Below are 12,784 nucleotides of genomic sequence, written 5' to 3'. Positions count from 1 at the left end.
AATGTATACAATTTGATCATCAATAAGAGATTTTTAAAGAATTTACACCTCCAAGTTACAAATACACCAGTATTTGTTGTTGTAAAAGGTCTGTTGTAGCTATAAAAGGTAAAACAGAACATCTGCTGATGAAGTAAGTCTGAAGAAGCAAAGGTCTGCTATGGGCCAACAGATCTTAAAGAACAGCAAATGATATTCAAATTATGCTGCTCAACAGAGGTCTTTATTGTAACACCCTAACAAGTAATAACTTAAATATCGACGCAACGGAAATTCCAGCCTTAAAATTTCTTTATAATTTAAACACAATACATACATGAAGACCTAATTTCAAAATATTAAGCATTTGCTAAAAGGAAATGTTTACATTTACTTCCACATGTTAAAACATTACATAACTAAAACTATGTGACTGTTCTTCCGTACAATCATTGCTCTTGACTCGATCTTTAATCCTTCTATTCTTCATGATGATGTTAAGTCCGCGCAACCTGCATTCACCACATACATGTGCATCGATTAGATTTGGTGACGTCATTCCTAAACTAAACATACGTAATCAATGACCAGTCTGCGTTCCTTCTTCCTATACTAATCCTAATGAATATGCTTTCCGTGTACATTCGTGCATTCCAATTCCTTAACCTTGATAAGGACATTAATAGAATACCTGCATTCTCATTTCATACTCAAGACACTGAATTAGTAACTTAATACTCAACTTATTTAAGCTATACAAACAAAGCTATACAAACACATACACAAGATTCCGTTCATTCATGCACAATAAATCCTACTTCATGTATAAGTAACTACACGCGTATGTTTATACAATTTCATACCCACATACATTCATGCAAACATACTTACGTACATATATACTTACATAAATACATGAATACATTCATACATACATACATACTAACTCTTACATACCACTTACATAATTCCCTACAAATTACTGACGTATCCTAATTACAAACATCCATGTAATAAGACATGTACGAACAAACTTATATACATACGCACTCCTATTCATGATTACTTATAAGTTTAAGCCTATTGGAATGAAGTTAAATCTACACATACATACCCACATACTTAATTCATTACCCCGCATACTCGCTCCCACATCCCGTTCTTACTCACACATCATAAACGCTTTTTAAATGTCTTTCGGGTATGTTTCGGATCTTAAGAATGAGTTCCGTACTCACCCGTAACTTATCAAGCCATTTGGTAGGGTTGAGGAACATTATAAAAACTTAATGAGGCTTGGAATGGGTTCACGGGGTCCGAATTCGAAGAAAAACGAAGCAATCATCATCCACCTTCACAATTGCACCCAATTCAACTATTGTGCATACTACTTCATCTTTTAGACCACAACAACAACAATCGGGCTTTCAGTATTCGACCATCCCATTTGGGCAGACCTCGGGAATTCAAGGAGATGGTTATGATGAAGGATTTGAAGATTTTGAGGGGTATGATGATGATGGGTACGGTTATGGAGGTTATGGTGATCAAGGGGAGTTTGGGTATGTGCAAAGTCAATCTCAAGGGGTGGCAAGTGTTGGTGGAATGCCACAACAACAACTTATACCACAACACATTCGGCCAAGACCACAAGGGCCACCAATGCCATAACCTATCCCATTGCAACAAGTCCGGCCACAACATGTACAACAACAATTTCAAAGACCACCTCAACGCCCACCGATGCGACAACAACAGTTTCAACAACCAATCGCACCGCAAGGGCAAGTACCAAGGCCAAATGGTCCTATTATTCCGAGAGGTAGGTATGGTGTACCAAGGAGACACCTTAGAGAAAATGTGAGGGGCATTGAAGCACATTTTCGGCCGGTAATCACGCAAAACCCTTCACCGGTAGTCATTCCTCATAATGATCAAGGTCGAACATTTGAAGTAAGAACCAACTCTTTGCAAAGTTTACCGAAGTACAAGGGGTTAGCAACGGAGGAGCCTTACTTCCATTTAGAGGCTTATGACTCGATTTGCAACACTTTTGGGAGTCAAGGGTTTTCGGCCGACGATATTAAATTGGTTTTGTTCCAATTTTCCTTGGAAGAGAAGGCGAAAAAATGGTTCTACACGTTACCTTCGGCATCCATATATACATGGGGGGAGATGCAACAAACTTTCTTGGATGAGTTTTACACCGCCCAAAAGACCAACGATGCAAGGAAGGGGTTGAGAAGCTTCCAACAACAACATGGTGAGATGTTTCATGAGGCATTCGAGCGTTTCAATATGATGATTAAAAACTGCCCTCATCATGGAATTGAATTGTGGGAGTTGATGAATGCCTTTCACGAGGGGTTGAGTGCCGAAGATGCACGTGATTTGATGTCTATCACCGGTGGGACTTTTGGAACAAACTATGAGAACGATGATTGGGAGTTCTTGGAAAGCATGGCAACTACATCAAAAAGGAAAGCTCAAGCTTCAAGAAGAGCCCGACCGACCACTACCCGACCTCAAGTGCACGCCATAGATGACGGTAATGTTCAAACCACTAACCAAATTTATGATGTTTGTGCTTTGTGTAACGAAATAGGTCATGCGGCTGAAAATTGCCAAGGGATGTTGGACGGGCAATACGAGGAAGTCCATGCGATTCAAGGTCAAGGTCAAGGTCAAGGAGGAGGTGGTAAGAACTACAACAACATGAACTCTAATACCTACCACCCCGGGTTGAGGAACCACCCGAATTTTAGATATGGGAACCCTTCAAATCAAGCAAACCCGAATTTTCAAGGTAGCCAAGGTAACTTTGGTTCACGCCAATCTTACAATGACCAAGGTGGATACCGAGGAGGAAATAACCAAGGTTATCAAAAGCAATACCAAACGGGTCAAGAACAAGGGGGGTCTTCGGGTGGAAACGAGGTGATGGAGATGCTAAAGAGCATGCAAATGGAGATGCAAAAACGGAACCAACTTGACGAAGTGCGAATGCAAAAGGATGAGGTTCGTGATAAAAGCATCCAATCACTAACAACCCAAATGGGTCAATTAGCAACCGATGTGGCGGAATTGAAGAAGGGTAAGGGTCAACTTCCAAGCGACACTAAGGTAAACCCTTCACATGGTTCGTCACGAGGTAATGTTAATATTAATCATGTTAGTGTTTTAAGAAGTGGGAAAGAATTTAAAGCCAATTTGTCACCCGAATTGGTTGAGGGGGTAGTTGAGGATGTCACGGGAATTGAAAGTGATGATGAAATTTCATCGGTTAAACCAAAAGAAACAATTGTTAAAAAGCCGGGTTTGGGTGAAAATGAAAAGAATGACAAAGTTGAGGGTGAACTGAGTCAAGTCCCGTTTCCATCGGCCTTACTTGACCCGGGAAAGAAAAATTTTATTGTATCGAGAGGTCCTCAAAAGGAGGAGATGTGGGACATGTTTAAACAAGTAAAAATAAATCTTCCACTTCTCGATGCAATAAAACAAGTCCCCGCTTATGCAAAATTCTTAAAAGAATTATGTACACAAAAAAGGCAAAACAAGAAGAAAGTGCCTAAGCGGGTGGATTTAACCGGGCAAGTGAGTGCGGTGTTAAATGGGGAGCTTCCTCCTAAGCTCCAAGATCCGGGCACGCCATTGATTAATGTACAAGTGGGTAATTTTCAAATGGCTAAGGCGTTGCTAGATCTTGGAGCCGGAGTTAGCATTTTCCGGGGGGGCTTATATGACCAATATGACTTTGGTCCGTTAGCAAGGGTGGAGACGACGGTTGTTTTGGCCGATTTGTCTCATAAGTTGCCTCGGGGTATGGTTCAAAATGTAATTGTGAAAATTGATGAGTTTTATTACCCGGTGGACTTCTTAGTCTTGGATTACTCATCGGCGGACCCTAAGCAACAACAAAATATAATTTTGGGTCGGCCATTTTTAAGCACCGCACCGCTATTATTGATTGTAGATTTGGTACAGTTGATATGGCTTTTGGAAATAGAAAAATACGCTTGAATGTTTTTACTAACAATTCTAATGCTAACAGTGTTGATGAGTGTTTCATGGCAGACATAGTAGATGGATGCAACCCGCATGAGTATGAGGAGGATGGTTTGGATATTTGCCTGTGTGATTTTTCTGAACAGGTACATGCTTATGCACTACGGGTTGAAGAGGAAGCGCAAGATGCTATGGCATTGAAAGAAGGTAGACCACCATGGACCCACCAATTCGAGGGTCTACCGGTGGAGATCGATTCGGGTACAAAACCATCATTGGAGGAACCACCAAAGTTGGAGCTCAAAGACTTGCCGAGCCATTTGAAGTATGTATTCTTAGGGGATAATGACACCTTACCGGTCATTATTGCCTCTAATTTAGAGTTGGCACAAGAGCAAGCATTGATGGAGGTTTTAAAAGAGAACAAGGGTGCTATTGGATGGACGATTGTCGACCTCAAAGGAATTAGTCCATCAATTGTCATGCACAAAATCATCACAACCGAAGATGCCAAACCGACATGAGAAGCTCAAAGGCGGTTGAACCCGAACCTAAGGGAGGTAGTTAAAAAGGAGGTAATCAAATGGTTGGATGCGGGAATCATCTATCCGATTTCGGATAGTGCTTGGGTGAGTCCCACCCAAGTTGTGCCTAAGAAGGCCGGCATTCAGGTAGTCAAGGATGAAAGTGGTGAATAAATTGCCACCCGACCGGTTACCGGGTGGCGGGTGTGTATTGACTACCGAAAATTGAATGCCGCCACTTCTAAGGATCATTTCCCGCTACCTTTTATTGACCAAATTATTGAAAAACTGTCGGGTCAAAAATATTATTGTTTTTTAGATGGGTATTCGGGTTACAATCAAATCGCCATACACCCGGATGACCAACACAAGACCACCTTCACATGTCCATATGGCACCTTTGCCTTTAGGCGAATGCCATTTGGCTTGTGTAATGCTCCGGCAACTTTCCAACGATGTATGATGAGTATTTTCTCGGACATGGTTGGAGAGTCGCTCGAAGTATTTATGGATGACTTCTCCATTTTTGGCACTACTTTTGATGCTTGTCTCAACGAATTACAAAAGGTTTTAAAAAGGTGCGTTGAGAAAAATTTAGTGTTAAGTTGGGAGAAAAGTCATTTCATGGTGCAAGAGGGCATTATGTTGGGCCATGTGATTTCTGAAAGGGGTATGGAGGTGGACAAGGCAAAGATACGGGTAATATCATCTTTGCCACCTCCGAAAAATGTTAAGGGTTTAAGGTCATTCTTGGGACACGCGGGTTTTAATAGACGTTTCATTAAGGGTTTTAGTGTTATCACCAAACCCTTATGCAACTTGTTATTAAAAGATGTCCCATTTGATTTCACTAACGAGTGTATGCAAGCTTTCACTGTTTTGAAGGAACACTTGGTCAAGGCGCCTATTTTGCAACCACCCGATTGGTCAAAGCCGTTCGAGATAATGTGTGATGCGAGTGACACCACTATTGGTGCAGTTTTGGGTCAACGGGTTGACAAGAAACCGGTGGTTATTTACTATGCAAGCAAAACTTTATCCGAAGCACAACTTAACTACACCACAACCGAGAAGGAATTACTAGCGGTGTTGTATGCTTTGGATAAGTTTCGCTCGTATATTTGGGGAAGCAAGGTAGTGGTTTATTCGGATCATAGTGCGGTCCGGTACTTGATGGAGAAAAAGGATGCGAAGCCGCGTTTGATTCGGTGGGTCTTATTATTACAAGAGTTCGATATAGAGATCCGAGACAAGAAAGGAAGTGAGAATGTAGTAGCGGATCATTTGTCTCGGATTCCGGTGGAAGGGATCGATGATGTGAGTGAAATCAATGAAAGTTTCCCCGATGAGCAACTTTTAGGCGTTTCCACTTTCGTTGCACCGTGGTATGCTCATTATGTCAACTATTTAGCCACGGGTGCCATTCCAACTCATTGGACCAAAAAGCGTCGACAACAATTCATGGTCCAAGTGAAGCAATACATTTGGGATGGGCTGGATCTCTTCAAGATCGGACCGGATCAAGTTATACGGAGGTGTGTGCCCGAGACGGAAGTGTTGGAAATCTTGACTCATGCCCATTCGTCCGCTTGCGGGGATCATTTTAGTGGGCATAAAACAGGCTATCGGGTTCTTTCTTGTGGGTTTTATTGGCCCACCATTTTCAAGGATGCAATTGAGTTTGCTAGGAATTGCATTAATTGTCAAAAGATGGGAAGCATATCAAAAAGGGATGAGATGCCATTACAACCAATCTTGGTTGTAGAAATATTTGATGTATGGGGTATAGATTTTATGGGTCCGTTCCCGAATTCGAATGGCTTTCTTTACATTTTGGTGGCGGTGGATTATGTCTCGAAGTGGATTGAGGCTATTGCAACACGAACGAACGACCACTCGGTTGTTTGTAAATTTGTTCAATCCAACATCTTCTCTCGCTTTGGAATCCCGCGGGTTATTATAAGTGATGGTGGTTCACATTTCAAGAACTTCAACTTCGGAAAATTATTGAAAAGGTATAGCGTGAACCACCGAGTTGCCACACCTTACCATCCGCAAACGAGTGGACAAGTTGAAGTGTCCAACCGTCAAATCAAAGAGATTCTCATGAAGACGGTAAGAATGGATAGAAAGGATTGGTCGAGCAAGTTAGATGATGCTTTGTGGGCATACCGTACGGCCTACAAGACTCCTATTGGCACAACACCTTACCGGATGGTGTATGGTAAGGGTTGTCACTTGCCAATGGAGTTGGCGCATCGGGCACATTGGGCGATCAAGACAGTCAACGCGGATTACGATGAGGCGGGTAAGTTGAGAAAGTTGCAATTGAGCGAGATAGAAGAGATTCGAGATGAGGCGTATGAATGTGCATCGGCCTATAAAGATAAACTCAAGAAAGTGCATGATGCAAAATTGAGAAAGAAAACATTTGAAGTGGGGCAGAAAGTTTGGTTGTATAACTCACAATTGAAGATGTTCGCGGGCAAGCTTAAAAGCAAATGGATGGGTCCGTATGTCATTCGGAGAGTTGGGCAATTTGGTGATGTAGACATCCAAGACGAGCAAACATTGAAACAACAAACGGTGAACGGTCACCGCTTGAAGCCGTACTTGGAGGGAAATGACATCAACAACTTGGAGCTTGACAAAGCGGGCTACATCTTACGCCCGGTCGATGAGGAACAACCATGAGAGGCCCAGGTTCGGTAGTGTATATAGTAGTATTTTGTTTTGTTTTGTTTTGTATAATTTGCACAATTGCCATAGTTCCTCGAAGTCCGTGTTCGAAACAAGTGTGGGGATGTTCGGGTCACGAATTGCTCTTACATTGTGTTGAGGACAACACGGGATTTTTGAGGGGGTAGGGTAATTTTTACAAGTTTTGAAAAAAATTAAAAAACATAAAAAAGTCGAAAAAAAATTAAAAAATCTAAAAATTTTCACATAAAAACCTCAAGTTTTGGCGAAGCAAAGATGCCCAGTGTGCACCGTAAATTACGATATGGCCGTAATTTACGGTGGTTGTTAAAATAGATTGGGCATTACGGTAAAACTCTACTGAATTACGGTGAGATTTCAGGTTCAGTTTTTACCGTAAATTACGGTCATACCGTAATTTACGGTGGAGTTAAGAAATTTTGAAGTTTTATGGTAGAAGTCTACTGACTTACGGCGAAGAACACATGTCCAGGTCTCACCGTAAATTACGGTGAGACCGTAATTTACGGTGCGGAGATTTTTTGTGTCCGACGTTTGGGGTCCGCTTGTATATAAAAAAAAACATAAAAACACAACTTCACGTGAGTTAATCCCAGCCACACATATTCTTTTCATTCTACATTCTTCCATCACCATCATCTTCTTCTTCTCAAGACCCACCACAACCTCCATAGCTCTTCTACCTTCAATCTTTCATAATTCCTTCAATTTTTGTCCAAATCAAGTGAAATTTTAGTCTAACTTGGCTAATTTTTCACAAGCTTGTTGATTTTGACGAGAGATTTAGGGGAAAACACGGTTTTTGGGTCCGAATCCCAAACCCTAGTTCGAGATTATCTGGGGGTTTTTGGAGTTTTAGTTTCACAAGCACTTGTGCATCTTCAAACAAAGGTATGAAAGCTGATTTTGTTATATTTTGGTGCTACATTGTGAAAAGTAAGGTGATTTAGGTTACTTGTTCATGCCCACTTGCTTGTTCTTAGATATGATTATGAAATCGATTATTTGAACATGGTTTTGGTTGTAGATGTAGGATTTGTGGTTAAAGTAGTGAACTTTTGGGATGTTCTACATTGTAGAGACACCATGCCCAATTTTTGAAAAAATTTTGAGATACTTTTGGTTCACTAACATCTACAACCATGATAACAAGCAAGTGTGGGGATGTTTTGGAAAAGAGGATTTAATTTTGTGTTTGCTTTTGTTGCTTGTCTCATGCGTGTAGGAAATGGCTAAGACAAAAGAACAAGCGGGATCAAGTTCATCTTCATCGAAAGGCAAAGGCAAACAAAAGGAACAACCACCGTGAAAAAGGCAATATATGGGTCGTATTAGTGAAAGCGAAAGTGAAGGCGAAGAAGAGATGGAATTGGATCCGAGTGAAAAGCCGGTGTGGAATTCGGGTCCATTAGATGATCAAGCAGAGGAATGGCAACCGACACTCTACCATGATTGCATGAATAAGTTGAAGAACAAGGCAGCCGCTTTCATTTGTGAACGAGAGGTTCGGGAAGTGGAGTTTCAACAGTTTGGGGTGTTTGATAAGTTTCGGACGCTAGGTTGGGAAGGGGCGCTTAAATGCTTCGACAAAGACAAGAGTAACCTATTTATGACAGAAATACAAGAATGGATGGCGACCTTGAAATGTCATAATTTTAACAAGCCGTCACAGATGAAGTTGATTGGCAAGGTGCACGGGGTACCGGTGGAGATGTCATTCGACACGTTAAAGAAGCTCGGGAAGTATGACAGTCTCCCGGCTCGTGAGTACATGGTTCCCACTCTCGATGACCTCTTGCTTAACCCGGAGAAACATGTTCGATGGAATGACATGTTAGCAGCATTATTCTTACCCGGTAAATACAGTGGTATTCTATACCGGAAGAATTTGAAGATAGAAGCTAAACTGTTGCATACAATCTGTCTTCTGAATGTCATTCCACGAAGGGGAGACAAAGAACAGGTGAGGTTTCCGGAGGTACCCGTTCTTTATTCGTTGATGCATGGGGCTCCACGTTTCCCGATACGTTACCTTATCATGCACCACTTATGGATCTGCCGAAATAAGTATGGAAGAGACATCGTCCCTTATTGTCGAATAATTACGGGATTGATGAAACAACAGAAGGCGATAACATCGGAAGATCAGGGAGCAACAAAAAGGCACCAACCTTTCACGTTGGATAAGTTGGGGAGTGTTTGGACGTATACTCAGACGGAGCGTTATCATAAGTTAAAGTCGCAAGGCCAAAGGTGGAGAGCTCTTAAGGCGAATGCAAGGGATTTGTTACCGGGTGAAGAGGATGAACCCGAGAGTGAAGCAGAGATCCCAAGCGGGGATGAAGATTATGAGGAGCAACCGCAAGGTGGGGTGAACTTGAATGTGGGTCAAGGGGGTCATGGTGGAGGTCACGGTGGTATGTTTTACGACTATGCGCAACAAACTTATGAGCCGGGTTGGGCTTATAATGGTACAATGCAACAGGTGATTGAAAGTCAACGTCCTCCGGCATCTATTTTTGATACATGGTCGGGGTCGGAGAGGACGTTGTATGATCAGAACACGAGGAATAGTGCAAGCATAGAGCGGTCGTTAAAACATAGCTTTGATCGCCAAGAGTCGTGGAACCGCACATTGGTGTATTCTCGAGAGGTGGAAACGAATAATAGATATCATGACGATCAAGCGAGGAGGATGCATGCAGATTGGCATGCCGGAAGGCCGGTTGTTGAGGATCCACAACATGTGGATTATGCCTCGTTACCGCCTTATGACGGTAGTGTCTCATATCCGACTCCACCACTTCACCATTCTCAATGGCTTGACCCGAGGCAGCAAGAGGGAGCCCAACAACAAGGAGGGAGTAGCAGCGGCGCGTTTGGATTCGGAGAATGGAATGATATGATGTCATCCATTTTTGGACCTCCAGGACCGCGCTACTATTAGTCAGGTGGTATTCTCTCTTTTGTATAATTTGTGAATAGTTTTAGTTTTATTTTGTTTATGGTTGGGCGGCTGGGTGGTGTATGGTTGTGTTGTTTTGTTGGGTTGGTGTTTGTTGGTGGTGTCGTGTGTTAAAAAGAAGAAAAGCATAAAAAAAATTATAAAATGAAAAATACAAAAAGAAATTTGGGGTTTGAGTAAAAAAGCTTTTGTTGATGTTGATTGAGTTAGTGATCAAAGCCTCCCAAAGCCATACATTGGGGTCAATGTATCCCAAGTGTGGGGATGGGGGGAATTTTTGGAGTTTTTGAAAAATTTTGAGCCAAGCGAAATGATGTGAAAATTTGAACGCCCTAACTTAACCCCAAGTTGATGCACCGGCAACCCTTGATACCTTTTTCATTCTTGGTGAGAGTTGTAGCCACAATTGTACATAAATAATGATTGTCTTTGATGAGAGTGGCTACGGGTGGGGGTGCATTAGAACTTGTGCTTGAATGCGATTTGAGTCCTTAGTTAGACATGAATGTAGAAAGGATAAGGGCATTTAGGTAGCCTCGTTGTTGGTGTGAGCGAGTGTGGGATTTGGGGGGTTGGACCTCATAAGTTATATATATGAGCATGGTAGTGAGAGGGGCGGGGGTTTGGACATTTAGTTGCCCATTTTGTGCCTTTAAAGCTTATCATTTGTTCCCCTTAGCTACTTACTTAAAAATTTACCCAAATTTGACCCGGTCTTATAGTGTTAAGTGATAGTATTAGTAGTTTGTTAGTTTGAAGTAGATATGGTTGATGCTTTATTGTATGGTTGCTTGAAAAAAAAAAGAGAAAAGCAATGAAAAAAAAAGAGAAGTTTAATTGTCTTGTATATAGTAGTTAAGTTTGTTTGTTTGTTTGTTATGTTTGTAATAAAAAGACCGGGTCGAATTTTCGCTACTTCATATATATTCCATTCCCTACCTATACACCTAGCCGCGTTACAACCTTGAAGTCCCTTTGATTTGCATTCATGTTTGACCCATTTTAGGAGAATGATCGATTTAGGTACAAGCTTATGATTGTGCATCCACCCGTTTGCCTAGTGTGTGTCTAGCTTATCTCTGCTAGTTTTCACTTGTAGCCGAGAGGAGAGAATTTGAGAGGGGTGCATTGCTTGGGTGTTAAAAAGGGGTTGGTAAAAAGATTGCATGTTTTGCTTGGTTTAATTTGATCACTTGTTTTGAAATCGTTTTGATGAGTTGCTTGGGACAAGCAACGGTTAAGTGTGGGGATGTGACGGGTGGTCCATTGGACAACCCTTAAGCATGTTAAAAGATGAAATAATCCTTCACTTAATCTTGTAATTATCTTGAATTAGATAACTACTGTTGCTTATGTTTCAGGTGCATTTCGGGGGCTAAAAGATGGATTAAGTGCAGTTTTGGAGACTTTGGTGATGAACGGGTCGAGCATGGAACAAGAGACAAAACAAAGAAGATAAATCAGCTCACCACCGTAAATTACGGTCCTACCGTAATTTACGATGGACATGGATTTCATTTTATGCTCACCGTAAATCAGTTTCAAACCACCATAAAACTTTTATCTTCACCGTAAATTACGGTGATGCCGTAATTTACGGTGGAACCTGACGGGAAAACATGTAACTGCCACATTTAAGTTAGTTTGATGGGGTCTTTTCATCATTCCTCATCATTGGACGGTTTTGGATCATCTTGGGGGCGAATTTTGGCTGCTTACTTGGGTTTTGAACAATTCGTATCATCCGGTTTGCATTTTCGATTCGTATGAACATTGGTTTGATTATGATGATGATTCACCAAGCCATGTCCGGCTAAACTCTTCGGTGATCATCTTAGGTGAAGGTTTCTTGAACTTTTGTGTGTTTTATTTCTGAATTTCTAGAATGATAACTTGCGTTGCTTGAATATCATGGTGTATGTTTGATTGCTTGTAACTTGTTAATCGATATTGCAATTTCTAGTCTTAATCGTACGTTCTTGGTGCCGTTGGCAATCGAGATATCACGGGAAGGGTTCGGGTTGGTTATTGATTAATTGGTCATCGGGAAACAACCTCGCGTTTATATAATCCGAGTACTTTGTCCCCTTTTATCACTTCAATCACTTATACACGAGTTATGTCTATGTAACTCTTTCTAGTTGGAATTACACACAACTGTTTAAAGAAACTGAAACCTAAGGTGATCATTGTTCTCTCCTAATCTGTTTTACAACCAACTTTTGATTTGAATTAGTTTTTAATTTAGTTTTCTAAAACAACAATCCAAACTCTTGAATTTTAATTTATGCAATTTAGTTTAATATTAGTTTAAGTACAAAGCTATACAATCGACACACCTTCCACATACTCCCTGAGTTCGATACCCTTTTACCACTATCTATAGTTGTTTTGGGGATTAAATTTGCGTGACCCACGACATCACGTCAGTTCACGGGGTCCGAATTCGAAGAAAAACGAAGAATTGCATAAACTTTTTATTTTGTATCTGACCTCCATCGTAAGCTATGGTAGCTACCGTAGCTTACGGTGGCCATGAAATCCTTAAGCTATGGTAGCTACCGTAGCTTACGGTGGCCATGAAATCCTT

The 12,784-nt window shown here is 41.3% G+C and overlaps 1 protein-coding gene and 1 non-coding gene across 2 annotated transcripts; one reads left to right on the top strand and one right to left on the bottom strand.

Annotated features, from left to right (window-relative positions):
• Positions 1–2,203: 2,203 nt before the first annotated feature.
• Positions 2,204–2,309, bottom strand: LOC118492645. Its single transcript, XR_004894649.1, has one exon. It is a non-coding gene; the product is annotated as a small nucleolar RNA R71 (small nucleolar RNA).
• A 4,443-nt stretch (positions 2,310–6,752) lies between these two features.
• Positions 6,753–8,538, top strand: LOC110943390. The gene is made up of 3 exons (XM_022185142.1): positions 6,753–7,094; positions 7,545–7,622; positions 8,455–8,538. The coding sequence occupies exons 1-3, from the start codon at positions 6,753–6,755 to the stop codon at positions 8,536–8,538; spliced, it is 504 nt and encodes a 167-aa protein (XP_022040834.1).
• Positions 8,539–12,784: the final 4,246 nt, after the last annotated feature.

This window comes from Helianthus annuus, chromosome 5 (assembly GCF_002127325.2).
Source record: "Helianthus annuus cultivar XRQ/B chromosome 5, HanXRQr2.0-SUNRISE, whole genome shotgun sequence".
In the NCBI taxonomy this organism is placed as follows: Eukaryota; Viridiplantae; Streptophyta; class Magnoliopsida; order Asterales; family Asteraceae; genus Helianthus; species Helianthus annuus.
This window is presented reverse-complemented; position numbering and strand designations above follow the sequence as displayed.

Excerpts from the sequence above, each read along its gene's own strand:
- LOC110943390 (XM_022185142.1), top strand. The coding sequence starts at position 6,753 with ATGGAGTTGGCGCATCGGGCACATTGGGCGATCAAGACAGTCAACGCG. Across the intron at positions 7,095-7,544 it reads AAACATTGAAACAACAAACG|ATTGGGCATTACGGTAAAAC; the intron begins GTGAACGGTCAC and ends TTGTTAAAATAG. Across the intron at positions 7,623-8,454 it reads CCGTAAATTACGGTCATACC|GAAATGGCTAAGACAAAAGA; the intron begins GTAATTTACGGT and ends TCATGCGTGTAG.